We start from the raw sequence: 13788 nt of genomic DNA on the forward strand, positions 1-13788 counted from the left end.
TGGTACAGCATATAACTTAATTTACAAAATACAATAACTTCAGACACATCTTCAAGTTTTCTTTTGGTATGCTTTCCCTCACTGTAAAATTACTCAGTTTTCTTACTAAACAGAAATAACTTTCAATAACAAAACTTAATGAGTTCTACTACATATTACATACACACTGCTGTGGCTTAGTGACCACAACTGCGCAATCTTTCTGTTTAACTGCTTGCTCAATGAGCTTTTCTTAGATGTAGGACATGTAGTATTTTGAAATCATTATGACTGTGGTATCTTTCTTCAGTTTTCATAGGAAACAGATCTCTCACATTTTGAAAGTCTTTTTTTTTGTTGTTTTTATTTTTTAATTTTATTTTAGGAACTGGTGCACAACTACAATTTCCACTCACAAGAGAACGTCACAAATGTAACTAAAATCAGGCTTGGATAACTTTGAAAACATACTACTATGTGCCAAAACCAAAATTTCTTACTTTAATACTTTATAACCCTGCCATGCTCTAGGAATTCTTCTTCTGCATAGCTTCATTACTAGTCACAGTCAGATAGTTTTAATTCCTTCAAAGGCACAAAACTTCCACCTCTTTTCCAGTGTTGCTCCTACACCAGTGAATTCTTGTTTAAACATGCGTGGCAGTCTCATTAAAAGCATTTCTATCTCATTTGCAGAGATCTGGGAAAGACAGAAAGGTAAAATTAAAGTGAGAAAACTGCCCTTTGGACTGGAAAGAGGAAATAAGCTAAAAAAAATAAAAATAAAAATCCAGGGCAGGTGTAAACACTTCCTTCTCCACTCAGCTCCATCAGTTTTCTCTTGAAAAAAAAAAAAAAAAAGATATTTTTAATCTGCTCACTTTTTTTTTTTTTTTTTTTTTTTTTCCACTTAGAGTTGACCATCTCTGGAGCCATTCTCTCCCAGTCTGGCCCAGTTCAGCAGTCCCAGATAAACGGGTAGTGAAGTTCCTGACTCAGCATGGCTCAGGATATTTCTACGGTCTTGAAACCTTAATAACTGGTCACAATCCTAATGGAAAAATGTTTTCACTGCAGAAAACACTTCCACAAAGGCAACCTTTCTCATACATTCAGTAGAGAAGTCAAGAAATGAATGGCCACGGAAAATGAACCATTCTATTTTGTAGCTACTTATTTTAAAGTGATGGTCATGCAAGGAAAAGTGAAGAAATGTATTGGTTCTGCAAGTTGTCTACAGCTATCTCCATGATTTAATAGACTTCTCTGGCAGTTATGATATTTCTGCTTATTCACATTTGTAGGACACTCCCATGATGAAAAGTTTTATTTTCAAAGCAGTGTATAAACACAGAACACACTAATTACACCTTATTACACCCAAAGGAAGTGCGAAAATATCTATCGCCTTTTATTTTTCCTGAAGAGCTTAGCGAGACAGAAAGATTAAATGATTTGTTAAGGTGGTGCTGAAAAATCTGTGTTGGAGGCAGTCTGTCTAGAGTCCCAAAGTAATCAGGTCCATCTTTTACGTACTCTCACGGCAGTAATGGATAGCTGGTTACCTTTGGGTAATGCATCTGAGCTCTATAGTGAGCCCTCAGCCCACATGGGTATGCTGACCTTATCATTCCTGTTCAGGTGAGGGATGACAGGCTAACCATGGAAAGTAATTGAAATTAATCTCTGAGATTACATCTCAGGATTGTGCTATTAAAAAGTAATTTGTTGCTACAAGCAGTTACTTCCAAAGTAAACCAGCGAGGTCAAATTCTGCAGCTCGTGTTTATTATGCAGCAGGTAGGTCGAGTGGTAGCTGCAGGGGCTGGTACTTCAGTGCCTTGGAGAGACCAAGACAATGCCTCATCCATTGCAAGCTAAAGGCTACCTGATCCTGGCAGCCTTGCAGAAGCCAACAGGCGACTCACATGACTGGAAATTCACAAAAAAAAAAAAAAAAAAAAAAAAAAAAAAGAGCCTACAAACAAACACAAGGAGGGGCTGCAGCAGCAAAGGGGGCAGCCTCTGAAGAGCTCAGCAGGCAGAAGCAATGAGCAGCAGTGCTGGAGTGCACGGAACTGGTGTTCCAGTTGATTGTTGTTGTCAGTCAAGAGAGAGATGGAGTGGTCAGCAAGGGGGAAAAGCTGGTGAAACTTAGCCAAATACAATGTGCCAAGGAGTGATTAGAATGACTGAAGATATTGGGCAGACGGTGCTGCAAGAACTGTGGCAGAAGGGGAAGGGCTGCAAATACAGCTGTGAAGCTCTGGTTATAACAGGGCTTGGTAAAATCAGATTTTTTTAAATGTGAAATGCAGTAATTCCTCACCTTTTACTACCATCCTCTTCCACTACTCCTTTGGTTTTTATGGGTAACAATCGATTTCAAAGCACTACCAGATCTGAGCTGTCATGGCCTGAAGATAATGCCTACAAACTTCATCATCCTTCCTCACTTCTCCATGCAAACTCTTATTTCCAGTGGGCTTCTAGCTCAGAATCTCTTCTGCTTTTAGAGGATCTCCTCTGCTTCACAGAAACAGAAGAAGGATCCTCCAGAGGCATGAAGCAGCCCATCAGAGGAGTTGGAAGGTGATCTTGGTATTGCTGGAGGAAGTCTTAAGGAACAAAACATTACCAGGATCAATGGAGTCGTGTCTAACAAACACCACACAAGGAGTGCTGCTCACATTCTGAGCCCAGGTGCACCTCATGGCTGCATCCTGACTCCATGTCACAAGAAGGTCTGGGCAAGCATCATAATTCCCATGTTCAGAAGAGATACTGGCAGATGTGGATGAGAGCTGCAGCTAATCCGAGGGTGACCCCTGCATCTACCAAGTATCTCATGCAGTCTAGTGTCTTGTGGAGCCCTTGTTTGGAACTGAGAGTAGCATTAACCTGATCAAAGCTGGCTGTTTTACAGCTGAGCTTCTCACCCTTGACTTGCTTAACATTTGGCAGAAATAAATAGGCACTTCCAAAGTTTGATTCATCTCATCCTACAGTAGATGCTTTAAAGTCAAAGTATCTTATTCTATGGGTGTGTATTGGCTATGGACTGTAGAAACTGATGCGTTAAGAAACACTTTTTCATGCTATAGAGTGTTGGCATCACATTTGTGCTGGCCACAGCTCTCTGAATTTAGCAATAGGGTCAGAAAATTCCTTTATGAGGCCCTTTTGCTTCTATGTTGAGTCAAAGGATATGTATGTTTCATGGTCCATTTATGTGTTCATAAAAGTTCATGTTCAATGTGACCTGAGACTAACAACTTTTAGAAGAATAGGGAATTATCTCCTAAAATTCTGTACAGTTTAATGGCCACAGCTACATCTGCCTCTTGTTTTGTTTTCTTTCTCTTCAGCTGTATTTCATGATCAGTATCATGAAATCAGCTGCTAGTCTTTGCCATTTAAAGTTCTGTTCTTCTTTTCCACAAATAATAGCTAACCAGTGCAAGGCAAAGGACCTCAACAGAAGTAGGTGTATTGTAATTTGCAAATGAATAAAGACCGCAAACCCCCAAGCCCCATATCCCATTATCTTTCTGATGGAAATACACGAAGAGTTTAACCTGCAGTAAAGAATAATACAGTATTTCTATAGAGAAAACAGATTTTGATTAAATTTTTTTACCCTAGAGTCCAACTGCTGCATATAAGACCAAAGATATTCTATATTGGCTCCAAAAGGGTGGACGTGAAGAAATGTGGATATGATACCTGTATTAAAAACAGACGCACACAATATTGAAATTAGTTCAGACAGTATATCATTAAAATAAGCAAAATAATTCTGAATAGTCTGTTCTTGCAGGTTTTTCAGTATGAATTATGATTCCTATTTTTCTTGCACAACCCAATAAACATAAGAAAATGGCACATTTTTAATACAGTCATAATAACATGGTAAACACAATAGCTCATCTTCAGGAATGACAGCAGTTAGCAAGTAAGTGACCAAGATAATATACTGATGAATAAAGGAATTTCTAAACAAAGACTTGCTGGAAGCATTTCAACTACCAATTTTATGCTTGATTTACCAATATAAAATTGTGGATATTGTAATGGTAAAATTATTGCTTTTTTCCCCTTCACTGGGTGCTCTGTTGTGAAAACGTTTCATATAATTGTGTCACAAACCACACTCCCTCAATTTTTTTCTAGTAATTACGCTGATGCTGGTTATGAAAAGTGTTTAATCCATATTACCCCTAACTGCTGCTGAAGAAAACACAAATCCTTTTTGACATATTTACTCATTTATTTTCTCTTAAAAGAAAGCCAGATCTGTCTGTCTTTATTGTTGTTTACAGGATCACTGTAAAAGGTATGGGAATAAAAGTGGTTTAGGAGGAGTCAGGATCTAAGTCTAGTGATTTTTTTCTGATGTGAAAATCAAGTGACAGCATAATGATGACCGGAGAAAACAAGATTTGGGACATCAGAATTGCTATTAAAAGCACTATCCAATTTCTCCTCTTCTAAACAAACAGTGAAAATACAGAATGTCATGTATGTTACTGTTTGGGGAGAGTTGAACTGTAAGAATCAGAGCAAATATTTTCAGCTCTGTTTGGATGGGTTTCTTAACTGAACCACCCTAGGGGAAGTTCCTTATATTTAAAGCATAAACACCAGGATTAAAAATGCTTACAATTGACAAAAATGGGTCACTGTATCTTGTGTACTGCAGGCCATACTGCTTTCTTGATGCTGAATGAATTAGGATAATCTTGGATTTCAGTTTTCCCCAAATACTGGCCATGGTTGAAAATGATAAGTAAAATTTAACTCATTTTAGACTGGATTTGCAAAGAGCACCTTTTCCCCTCCCTCGTTTTTCCAATAGCATTTACAGAGTTCTGATCCTGCAAAAGGAAGGACATGTATTTAATTTGTATGCTATGGCATGTCCTCATAGCAGTTGTCTTCCTGGTGCTATGTGTGATCATAAGCATACACACAAGAGTTCTTGAAGCAAAAATCAAGACCCACACGTTTGGGTGGGTTGATTGGAAATTCAATTGTATTCAAATCATGTTTGACCAGTGGTATTGCATTGGTATTGCATTGGTAAGATGTGTGTCCAAGACTTTATAGTTCAGGATGTTCCAAGCTAGCTCTTCCATGCAATGTAAAGAAAACATCACTTGGAAACCTTTTCTAGTTACTGAGTGGAGTTCCATCACAACTTTTTTTAGTAATTTTGTTTTTCTTTTATACTCTTTTCCTCCATATACTCTCCAAGGGCAGCATGGGCACCAAAGTTTTTGTGTCCCTAAACGCTAGGTACTAGTTACCTGGCCCACTGCCTCTGAGCTTTAGTTTTTAGGTATTCTTAAACAGTTTATTTCTATGATTTTATTCTAGGTGAAGGATACAACAGTCCTTGTGGTATTCTTTATAAATATTCATATGGCTAATTCCCTCACCTAATGTCAAAAGCATAAATCTGGCTTGCTTAATACATCCAGTACACATATTTTTACTTGGTAGTTTGCTAATATTTTTTCCACCCCTTTCTCCTTCAGCATTTTGTCTAATAAACTGTTAACGAGTTATACAGTTCTAACCTGCTAAATTTAGATGTAAAGGAAATCTTCATACATACATGCTACAGTTCTAAATGCAGATCACTCTTTTATTAAACTCTGCAGATTTTTTCAGAAAGCAAAAGTTCACTTGTATTCTAGGATTTCTCTTACTAAAAGCCAATCTGAATCCAGATGAAAGACAAGAATCTCTCTTTTTTTTTTTTTTTGATTTATTAATGCAAAGGTGCATGTAAATGCACATGCAAACAAAAAACTTATTAAAAGGCAGTTTGTTCTCAAAAAACAAACAAACAAACAAAAAAACTTATTTTTGGGTTATCTTACCTATTAATAGTGCCTCTTTCTCTGATTTTAGACCTGGACTTCGTTTCTCCGAATTTTTTTCTCTGTCTTGGTTGACCAGTGCTACTGTCAATACATTGATTTCCTATGAAGTTTAAAAAAACAAAACAGGTAGTCATGTAGATTTCATTTACTTCGATTAAACCTGTCTGCTTTCTTTTCAACTCTATAAGAAAGATCGTTACTTTAATTCACATCTAAAGACAACACAATTATAAATAATTGATTTGTTTGCAGAATATTAAGACACTTTTTGAAGTACCTTTACGCCAAGAGCTGCCCAGAAGACAAATTTTGCTTATGGAGTAAGTAATAACTTTGTTGCTAGTGCTTCTTCATTAGAACAGCTTGAAAGATGTGCCATAAAACGTGGAGATGGTCAGAAAATTCACATTTTCTAGCTATTAAAGCTGTAAACAATGACTGCCTCTAGGGAACATGGCTGGAAACATTCAACTGTAGCTATAAGAGTAAATTCAGCAGTCACTAGCAATGTTTCTAGCTACTAGAGCACAAGCATCTACCCTGCTATACTCTCCAGCCAATGCCTGGCATGGTGTTGGCCGCTGTCCCAGACAATTCCCAGGCACATTTTGGGTGTCAGCACATTTCAGGGACCGTTCCTATGCAACCACCTTGTTTTGGGGACTGAAAGAGAGCCAGCCTTAAGGGCAAGCTGGTTAAGGCTCCTGTTTTGAGCTCCATTTTCTGCAGTCAGGTGGCCTGAACTAGCCAAATCTCAACCAAGCTATCACACGCGAGATGCTCCATCAGAAGTACACAGGCAGTTGTGTGACACAGATTGTTCTTCTCCTGGGCATATGTGAAGTAAACAAATTATCTCTACTTCAGAGGCATGTAAGTGGCCTCAAAGTGCATTGCGCAGTATTTGAGCATATACATGGGCTGTTTCCATGGAGTGACTAGTATGCAGTAACTTGTTCCTTGGCGAGGCAGTGACTCACGCTCCTGCATCTGCTCTGCAAAATGCTTAGCAGTTCCTTGCAAAACCACAGAAGCAGCGAACTTGGGGCTGCAGATATGGTGGTCTGAGGTGGGACTGTGTAGGAACAGTGCTCTCGTTCTGGTTGAGGGAGTCAAGGGGTGCTGCTAGCAGCTGGAGGTGGCACAGGACTGGGCAGCCTTAAATGTAATCAAATTTCAGCTATTTGGTGTAGTGACGTGGCCCATCTAAAACAGGCATTTTAGTGGTGCCTCGCTCCAAAATTCTTGGATAGCATTTTTGGCAATAAAAGAGGGACAATGGGTTTGGGTGGCTTTAGGGCATTTCTGGAGGTGTGAATAATCCACAGTTAAAAAATAATAATAAATAAAATAAATAAATAAATAGTGTCAAATATGCCTTTCTGTAAAAGAGAAAGGCTCTGCAATCTGTGAAATGGGTAAAAAGAGTCAGGCACTTCCTCATTCTCAAAAAATCCCCAAACACACACACACACAAAAAGAAGCCATGATGTATTCCGTTCTCTTCATAGGCTGGCACCAAGGAGCAGCTGCCTGATACGTGGTGCCTGATGGCTCAGATGCGTCATGGGTTCAAATGTTCCCTCAAGTTGTGAAGTGGAATATGCTGCCATGTGCCAGCTAAGGAACTGTATGAGCATCTCAGTGACTGAATGTGTATCCCTAGCCCCCAGTGACAAGGGACTCCGGTCCACCTTAGCCCACAGTGACAGAGGTGTGAGATGCATTGAGGGACCTTTGGTTTGCTGCAGTTGTAGCAGCCAACTCAGGCATGTCTCCTGGCCAGATATCTATGTATAGTTGTGTATATGTGAGGTAGTGAACTTGCGCTGCCTTTCTAGTCAATAGAAATGAAACTCTTTAGTCATATATTTTGGTTATATACTTTATGTTGAGCTAAACTGTACCTTAGAGATGCCTGTTTTATTTTCCTCATTGGCTGCAAAGGGAACCTTGTGGTACAGATTTAGACACCTACAGGTAGGAGAGTCAGCAGTTCAAGAGTGGCAGTGATACTTTCTTAAAATAATGGTGCGCCTGAGTGCTCTGACAGCTACATCACCTTGACACCAATGCTCCTGTAGTGCTGCAATGCACAGGGCACATTATAGCAGCAGGAATATGCCCTAAGTTGTCCAGCGCTGTTGATTCCCCTCCAGCCACAGACAAAGGCTAATGCAAATACTCATCTGCTGCCAGCCATGACATCTGAGAACAGTGAAAGAAAACCCAGGCAAGAAGCAGAAATAACGGAAGTGTTCATACGCATTTCTCCATAAGGGCAGCAATGACAAGGGGGTTACGGATCAGAAGAGCAGAGCTGGATGGCAGATTTCCTGATACTGCAGCAAAAGAGCAGAACAACATATGCCACCAGAGCTTGTATAGGTTAAGATGTAACTTTTGACTCCATCAGAGACAGAAAAGCAGTCTAAAAATAAATCCTGAGAGGGGAATGAGAGAGCAGAGAGATGTGTATTTGATACAACAGGCCCCAAACACAACACACTAGCAGTTTCAGATGGGATTAGAAGTTTCGTCAAGCAGCGAGGCAGAGAAAGAAACTATATTCCCATTGGGAGCAATGAACAGATGGATTCTCATTTAATCTCTAGATTTGAGCCTGTGCAGAACATTTTGTATGATTTATAGGACAGGGTAAAAGGATGCAAAAGGAAGTCACATCAAGTCTTCCTTAACTGTATGTTGGTATGGAGGATAAAAGAGTAAAAAATTGGTTATGTGGGAGCCTGAGGAAACTGAGAATGGCAAAGATAGCTACTCAGCAAAAGACTGACATTAGAAAAAGGTTGCAGGTTCCTGAAGGTTTGGAAAGGGTAGGCTTCTACCATCCCAAACTGCCTGCCTCACAGAAATATGGTAAATTAGACAACTCTGACGTATTCAGCTGCCAAAATAAGCTTTCACAGGCCATGAGAAAATCCAGGGTGCGCATGGCCGGACAAAAGATGCAATAGCAATACTGCTAGGAATTAGTTGCAATTTAAGAGAAATCAGCATAGTTGTGTCTAAAAAAATTAGTGTGTAGTTTACCCAGAAATGAGGCTAATTATAGTACAAATGAAAACCTTTAAGTATCAGACTACACACTGGAGGTACAAATCTGGTACCAAAGAAGACTCTACAACTTATCCTCACACAGTTAATTTGTACATTTTTAGAGGCTCTACTTATGCCAACACAAGAAACAAGAGTTTAAAGAGTATAAAGGTGAATGAGGCAATAACTAACTGGGAACAAACAGCTAGGTCACCTCTCTGACATGAGAAAAAGCTACTGATCAGCAGATGCCTGAGGAAAATTATTCAATATATACTACATTACAGTATTTCCTTTCTTTCCTGCAGACCATCCTTTATTTGGCAAATGATATTTTCTGAGGCCCTAAGCAGTCTCCTTCAGCAGGTTTCATTATAAAAGGAATATTTTGCTACCATCTGTCAGTTACTGCATTAAAGGAGAACACAGCTGAGCATGTGCAAAAACAATACTTATTAGAAGCGAAATGACCTTGCAGGAACTAAATACAGCATGTGGAAGGCTTAATCCAGGTTAAATCACACCTGGAGACAATTAGAGACCTGGTCCTATTCATTATTCACAAATTATGTCAGGTATCGTAGAACATCGGAGGCCAGACTTGATGACAGCTCCGTAGCTGCTCAGCATGGATGCAATCATTCTATGTGAAGCTCTTGCTACTGCCAGCTCGGAGCTTTTCCCTACAAATGACACTTTCATCCTTCAGCAGGTGATGAAAGGCCATGAATTCCCCTCAGGGACCCAACAAACCCTTTGATCTTGCAGACACCCCTTGGGGTCAGCATTTTGATTCGGGGTTCCCTGCCTTTGAACCAGGGAGGGAAAGACAGAGAGTCTTTCTGGCAAACTTTCAGGAGAACATGCTGAGGATGGCATAATTATACTTTTCGCATATGGACTACTCATTTCCACGGGCAGACGTCTCACACCACCACTGACATGGAGCTGATGGCTGTGTTTGCACTGTGGAGAATTGTGCATGGCAGTTCTGGAACATGGATGTCTACCTTAGATGTGTCCTGGCCATAAGGCGGGACAGATGTTGAGTTTGCATCATCCTCTCATGTACCCTGGCTTCTTTTGGAAACAATTACAGAGGAATGACCAAGTGGAGTACTCCAAGAGGTGTCTGGTCTCACTGTCCACCATGGTCCATTACAGAGCAGCTGGGTCCCGTGCTGTTGATACAGCAAAAGAGGGTGAGATTCCTGATAGAGCTGCATTGCCAGAGGGAGACACAGAAGTCCTGAGGAATAGAAGAGATGAGTCTCTGCAGAGAATAGTGGCAGGTACTGTGAGAATGAAAGGCTAGCTCTGCAGTCCAGGGGACTAGCAGATAAGAAAGCCCTAGATATTTCATCCGGATGAAATAGGTCTTTCAGTCCTTCATCAGTTTCTTTTTCCCCACTGTGGGAAAGTGTGATATTACATGCAACATTCTCATGCCAGACTTCACACATCCTCTATAAGCCAGTCTTGCACCAGCGCAAAAAAGGCGAACAGAATACAGAATGTCCACTCTTGCCTAGGGTTTCTCTCTTTAGCAAAAATGGTTCTCTTTAGCTTATAGAAGTGTGATTCTGAAAACATCTGCCAGTTGGCATCCCTAAAAATGGGGGGGAGTGGGGACTTGCCATTCCGCATAAAAACTGACCAAGAGCTGAGCAGGGCTTGAATGGCAGCTATCCTACCTAAAAGCTACTTCTACTTCACCCATTGTTCAGGACCCTGTGTGAAAGGTAGAATACGGAACTGAATGAATGTGACATTGAAGACAACTGCCATGTGACCAGGATGCAAATGACAAATATCCAGAGATGTGAGATACTGCCTCAACTATCTGGGTAATCCAAATGTTTGATAATTACCGTTAAACCTAAGGGGAATGATGACTGCAGTTGTCTTCACAGACCTCGTTCCCTTTGCTGTGGTATGTGATATTTTGCAGAATTTTCTGGTGACAGGGTAAGAATCGCATTATGCCTTCTGAAGGACATGTTAAAAAAGTCTGGAAGAGTTTGCAGGTCATGTTGATGCTCATACAAAGCAAATTGCATTTAGAACAGAGGTAGGAGAAGGAAATAATAGATGTCGGACACAACAGGCTGAATGTTGTCAACACACTGAATGTTGTCAGATGTATGGGATACACCATGCTTTCTTATCAGCCAGGGGATTTATGAGAGAAAATGAGTAGGAGGAGAAAAAGCTATTTATCAGCTATATAAGCAAAAATCTTGCAGGCTATTAACAGCAGGCCAGAGAGATATTGTAAACTTGAAAATGAAATGCAATTTTATGGGTTTTGATGGAAGAAAAACCCATACACACATGATACCAAATCTACAATCCTTAAGCTCTTGAAAGGTATATGTGTACTTGTTCTGAGTCCACAGAACTCAAGCTTAGATTTCAGAACTACTCGCCCAAGTCCTGCTTATTGATGGACATGCAGGTTTGATGATCCCACTGCAAAGAGGAGTAGAAACTGGCTTACGACACAAAGAGCATGTGATTTTCATTTACTTTCATTTACCTGGGGATCTCTTAAAGGCTGGAACAGTTGTGATTGCTTTGCTGTTTCTTTTTTAAATTTTATTAAATGTATTTCAGACCCACATCTGAAAATTTTATCTTGCTGCTTTAACCTGAGTGGAGCCTAACTCGATTTCCTATCAAGCGAATGGAAGCTTTGCAGTAGTTTTAATGCACATCAAGCCATGCACCTTAAATTTATGGGCGACCACAAGGTTGAGGTACAGGACAACTTCTGACAGCTTAACATGCTTGTCAGTTGAGAATGGGCTACTGTGTTGTGGATGTTCTTATCCATGGTGAATACAAAATTATTCAGCTCACTTTGAGCTAAACCACACTGAAATAACCTATTTAAATTTAATTTTCTTGCAAATGCAGAAATGCAGGAGTACAATCACAGTCAGCAATCATGACTCAGATGATCACAGACTCACAAAATCACTCAGGTGACTTTGGCAGGTCTCTAGTCCAACCTGATGCTCAAGGCAAGGTCAGCTGTAGGCTCAGAGCACGTTGCTCAGGAATTTACCCATACTAGCCTTCTAACCTCCAAAGATGGAGACTGTATAACCTTTCTAGGCAGTCTGTTTCACTGCTGAACTGTCCTAGGTATGAAGGTTTCTCTGTATACCCAGTCTGAGCCTATCTTTTTTTCAGTTTCTAAACTTTGAACCTGATGATCCAGCCAGTTTTTCATTCATCTAGAAGTCCACCCAGACAGTGTGTAATATCCCATACTGGGTAGAAAGATGCTGTTGGATACCTTGTCGAAACCCCTGCAAAAGTCAGGGTGGACTTCAATCCACTGCTTTCCCCTCAGGCTAGGAGTTAGTCATTTCATCAGAGGCACTCATGTTGGTCAAGCATGATCTTGGTAAATCTATATTGTCAACTCTTAATCACCTTCTCCCTCATTTGCCCAGAAAAAAAAAAAAAAAAAAGGCTCCCAAGATTTTTTGATCCATCCTTTTTCCAGGGAATGTGGTAATGGTAGCTTCCTCTGATCTGGACCTGCCAGCTTTCAGCCAGCCTGCTGCCTGTTCCACTGACGAGCTCCATGCATTCAAACTTCATGTAAGAAGCAGGTAAAAGCTTGCCTTATTCTCCCTCCCTAAAGAGCCTGTGCACCCACCCATCACTGAACCCCAGATGTATTCACTGTCCCAAAGGGCTCAGTTATCCCTGAGATGTCACAGCCCTATGCCAGCACACGCTGCTCCATCTCCTCCTGTTTGTTTCCCAGGTACATTTGTGTATGGGCACCTGAGATGGGTCTCCATCTCTTCTGCTTTATCCTTACCAAGGGCTACCTCTTGCTATCCTGATCCTTTTTCTCACCAGTCTGTCCTCTGTTTCCTCACGAATCTGCAAGCTGTCTCCGCCCTCCCTAGTCATCTCCAGTTTAAAGACCACCGCCCCAAGCTGGCAAGTTCTTGTTTTTCTTTTCTTCTTTTCCCCCTCAGACTCTCTACTATCTAACCAGTGATGCAGAAGTATGTATTTGCCATATGCTACACTGCTGGTGAATATTATAACAGTTTATGCTTGTGACTGGTTTATCATTAGAAATTATAGAGACCAGATGTCACCTTTTCACTCAGATCAAGCCTCAACTTTATAACTTCTCTTGTGCTATGCAGGAAACCAGTGCTGAGTTTGTCAGCCACAGCAAATTGTAATTACTCTTAAAGTGTGCTAATGTAGAAATGTATTTTTAAAGTACACTAATATAGAAAATCATACCATGACAGAAAATTTAAGAGTATACCAGTAGTAACAATTAAACCATTGACAACTGGTTTGAAAAATTATCTGGCATTAAAATTATAAAGAACAACAATGAAGAAAAATTAGAACAGCAAACATAAGGCCTTGCAAACGAAGCACTTCAGACACAGCCCTATGCATCTAAGATTAGTTTGTCTGATTTATCCTACATGATAGAAATGTTTTCAGGAGTGAAGATTAATTGTATTATGGTGCTCTTGACATCCTATTTTTCCGACCCATTTGCCAGAGAGATGCTTTTAACTTTTTCATTACAAAGCTTTTACTATTATAACTTTCACCTGCTGAGTTTAGGCAACTAGCGATAATGTGAAAATGCTTTTCTCACTGAAACTATCTCTTTATATTGTTCTCCTTGTATTTGAGCACATCTATTTTATGAGAATGTACATATGCAAAATACGGATGACTAATATGAAAGTTACTTCATGCTTATTTCTAAAAGTATGATCAGGTTGCTTCATTTTCTAAAGCTGGATTTATGTGTAGGTTCCTGATGACTTAACACAGATGTTTTATGTGATCTGAA

General features: G+C 40.0%; 1 protein-coding gene across 9 annotated transcripts in view; it reads right to left on the reverse strand.

The window, feature by feature from the left end:
• Positions 1 to 295: 295 nt before the first annotated feature.
• The window catches only part of ENOX1 (ecto-NOX disulfide-thiol exchanger 1), a 365243-nt gene continuing 351750 nt past the window's right edge, over positions 296 to 13788 (reverse strand). For all 9 annotated transcript variants that reach the window (XM_040541548.1, XM_040541556.1, XM_040541497.1 and 6 more), the window contains 3 exons: positions 5868 to 5970; positions 3620 to 3705; positions 296 to 679 (listed from right to left, as the gene is read on the reverse strand). In XM_040541548.1, the coding sequence (XP_040397482.1) occupies positions 548 to 679; positions 3620 to 3705; positions 5868 to 5970 (321 nt within the window). In that variant the 3' untranslated portion in view covers positions 296 to 547. The remainder of the gene's footprint in view (positions 680 to 3619; positions 3706 to 5867; positions 5971 to 13788) is intronic.

Source organism: Cygnus olor, chromosome 1, assembly GCF_009769625.2.
Source record: "Cygnus olor isolate bCygOlo1 chromosome 1, bCygOlo1.pri.v2, whole genome shotgun sequence".
Taxonomy (NCBI): Eukaryota; Metazoa; Chordata; class Aves; order Anseriformes; family Anatidae; genus Cygnus; species Cygnus olor.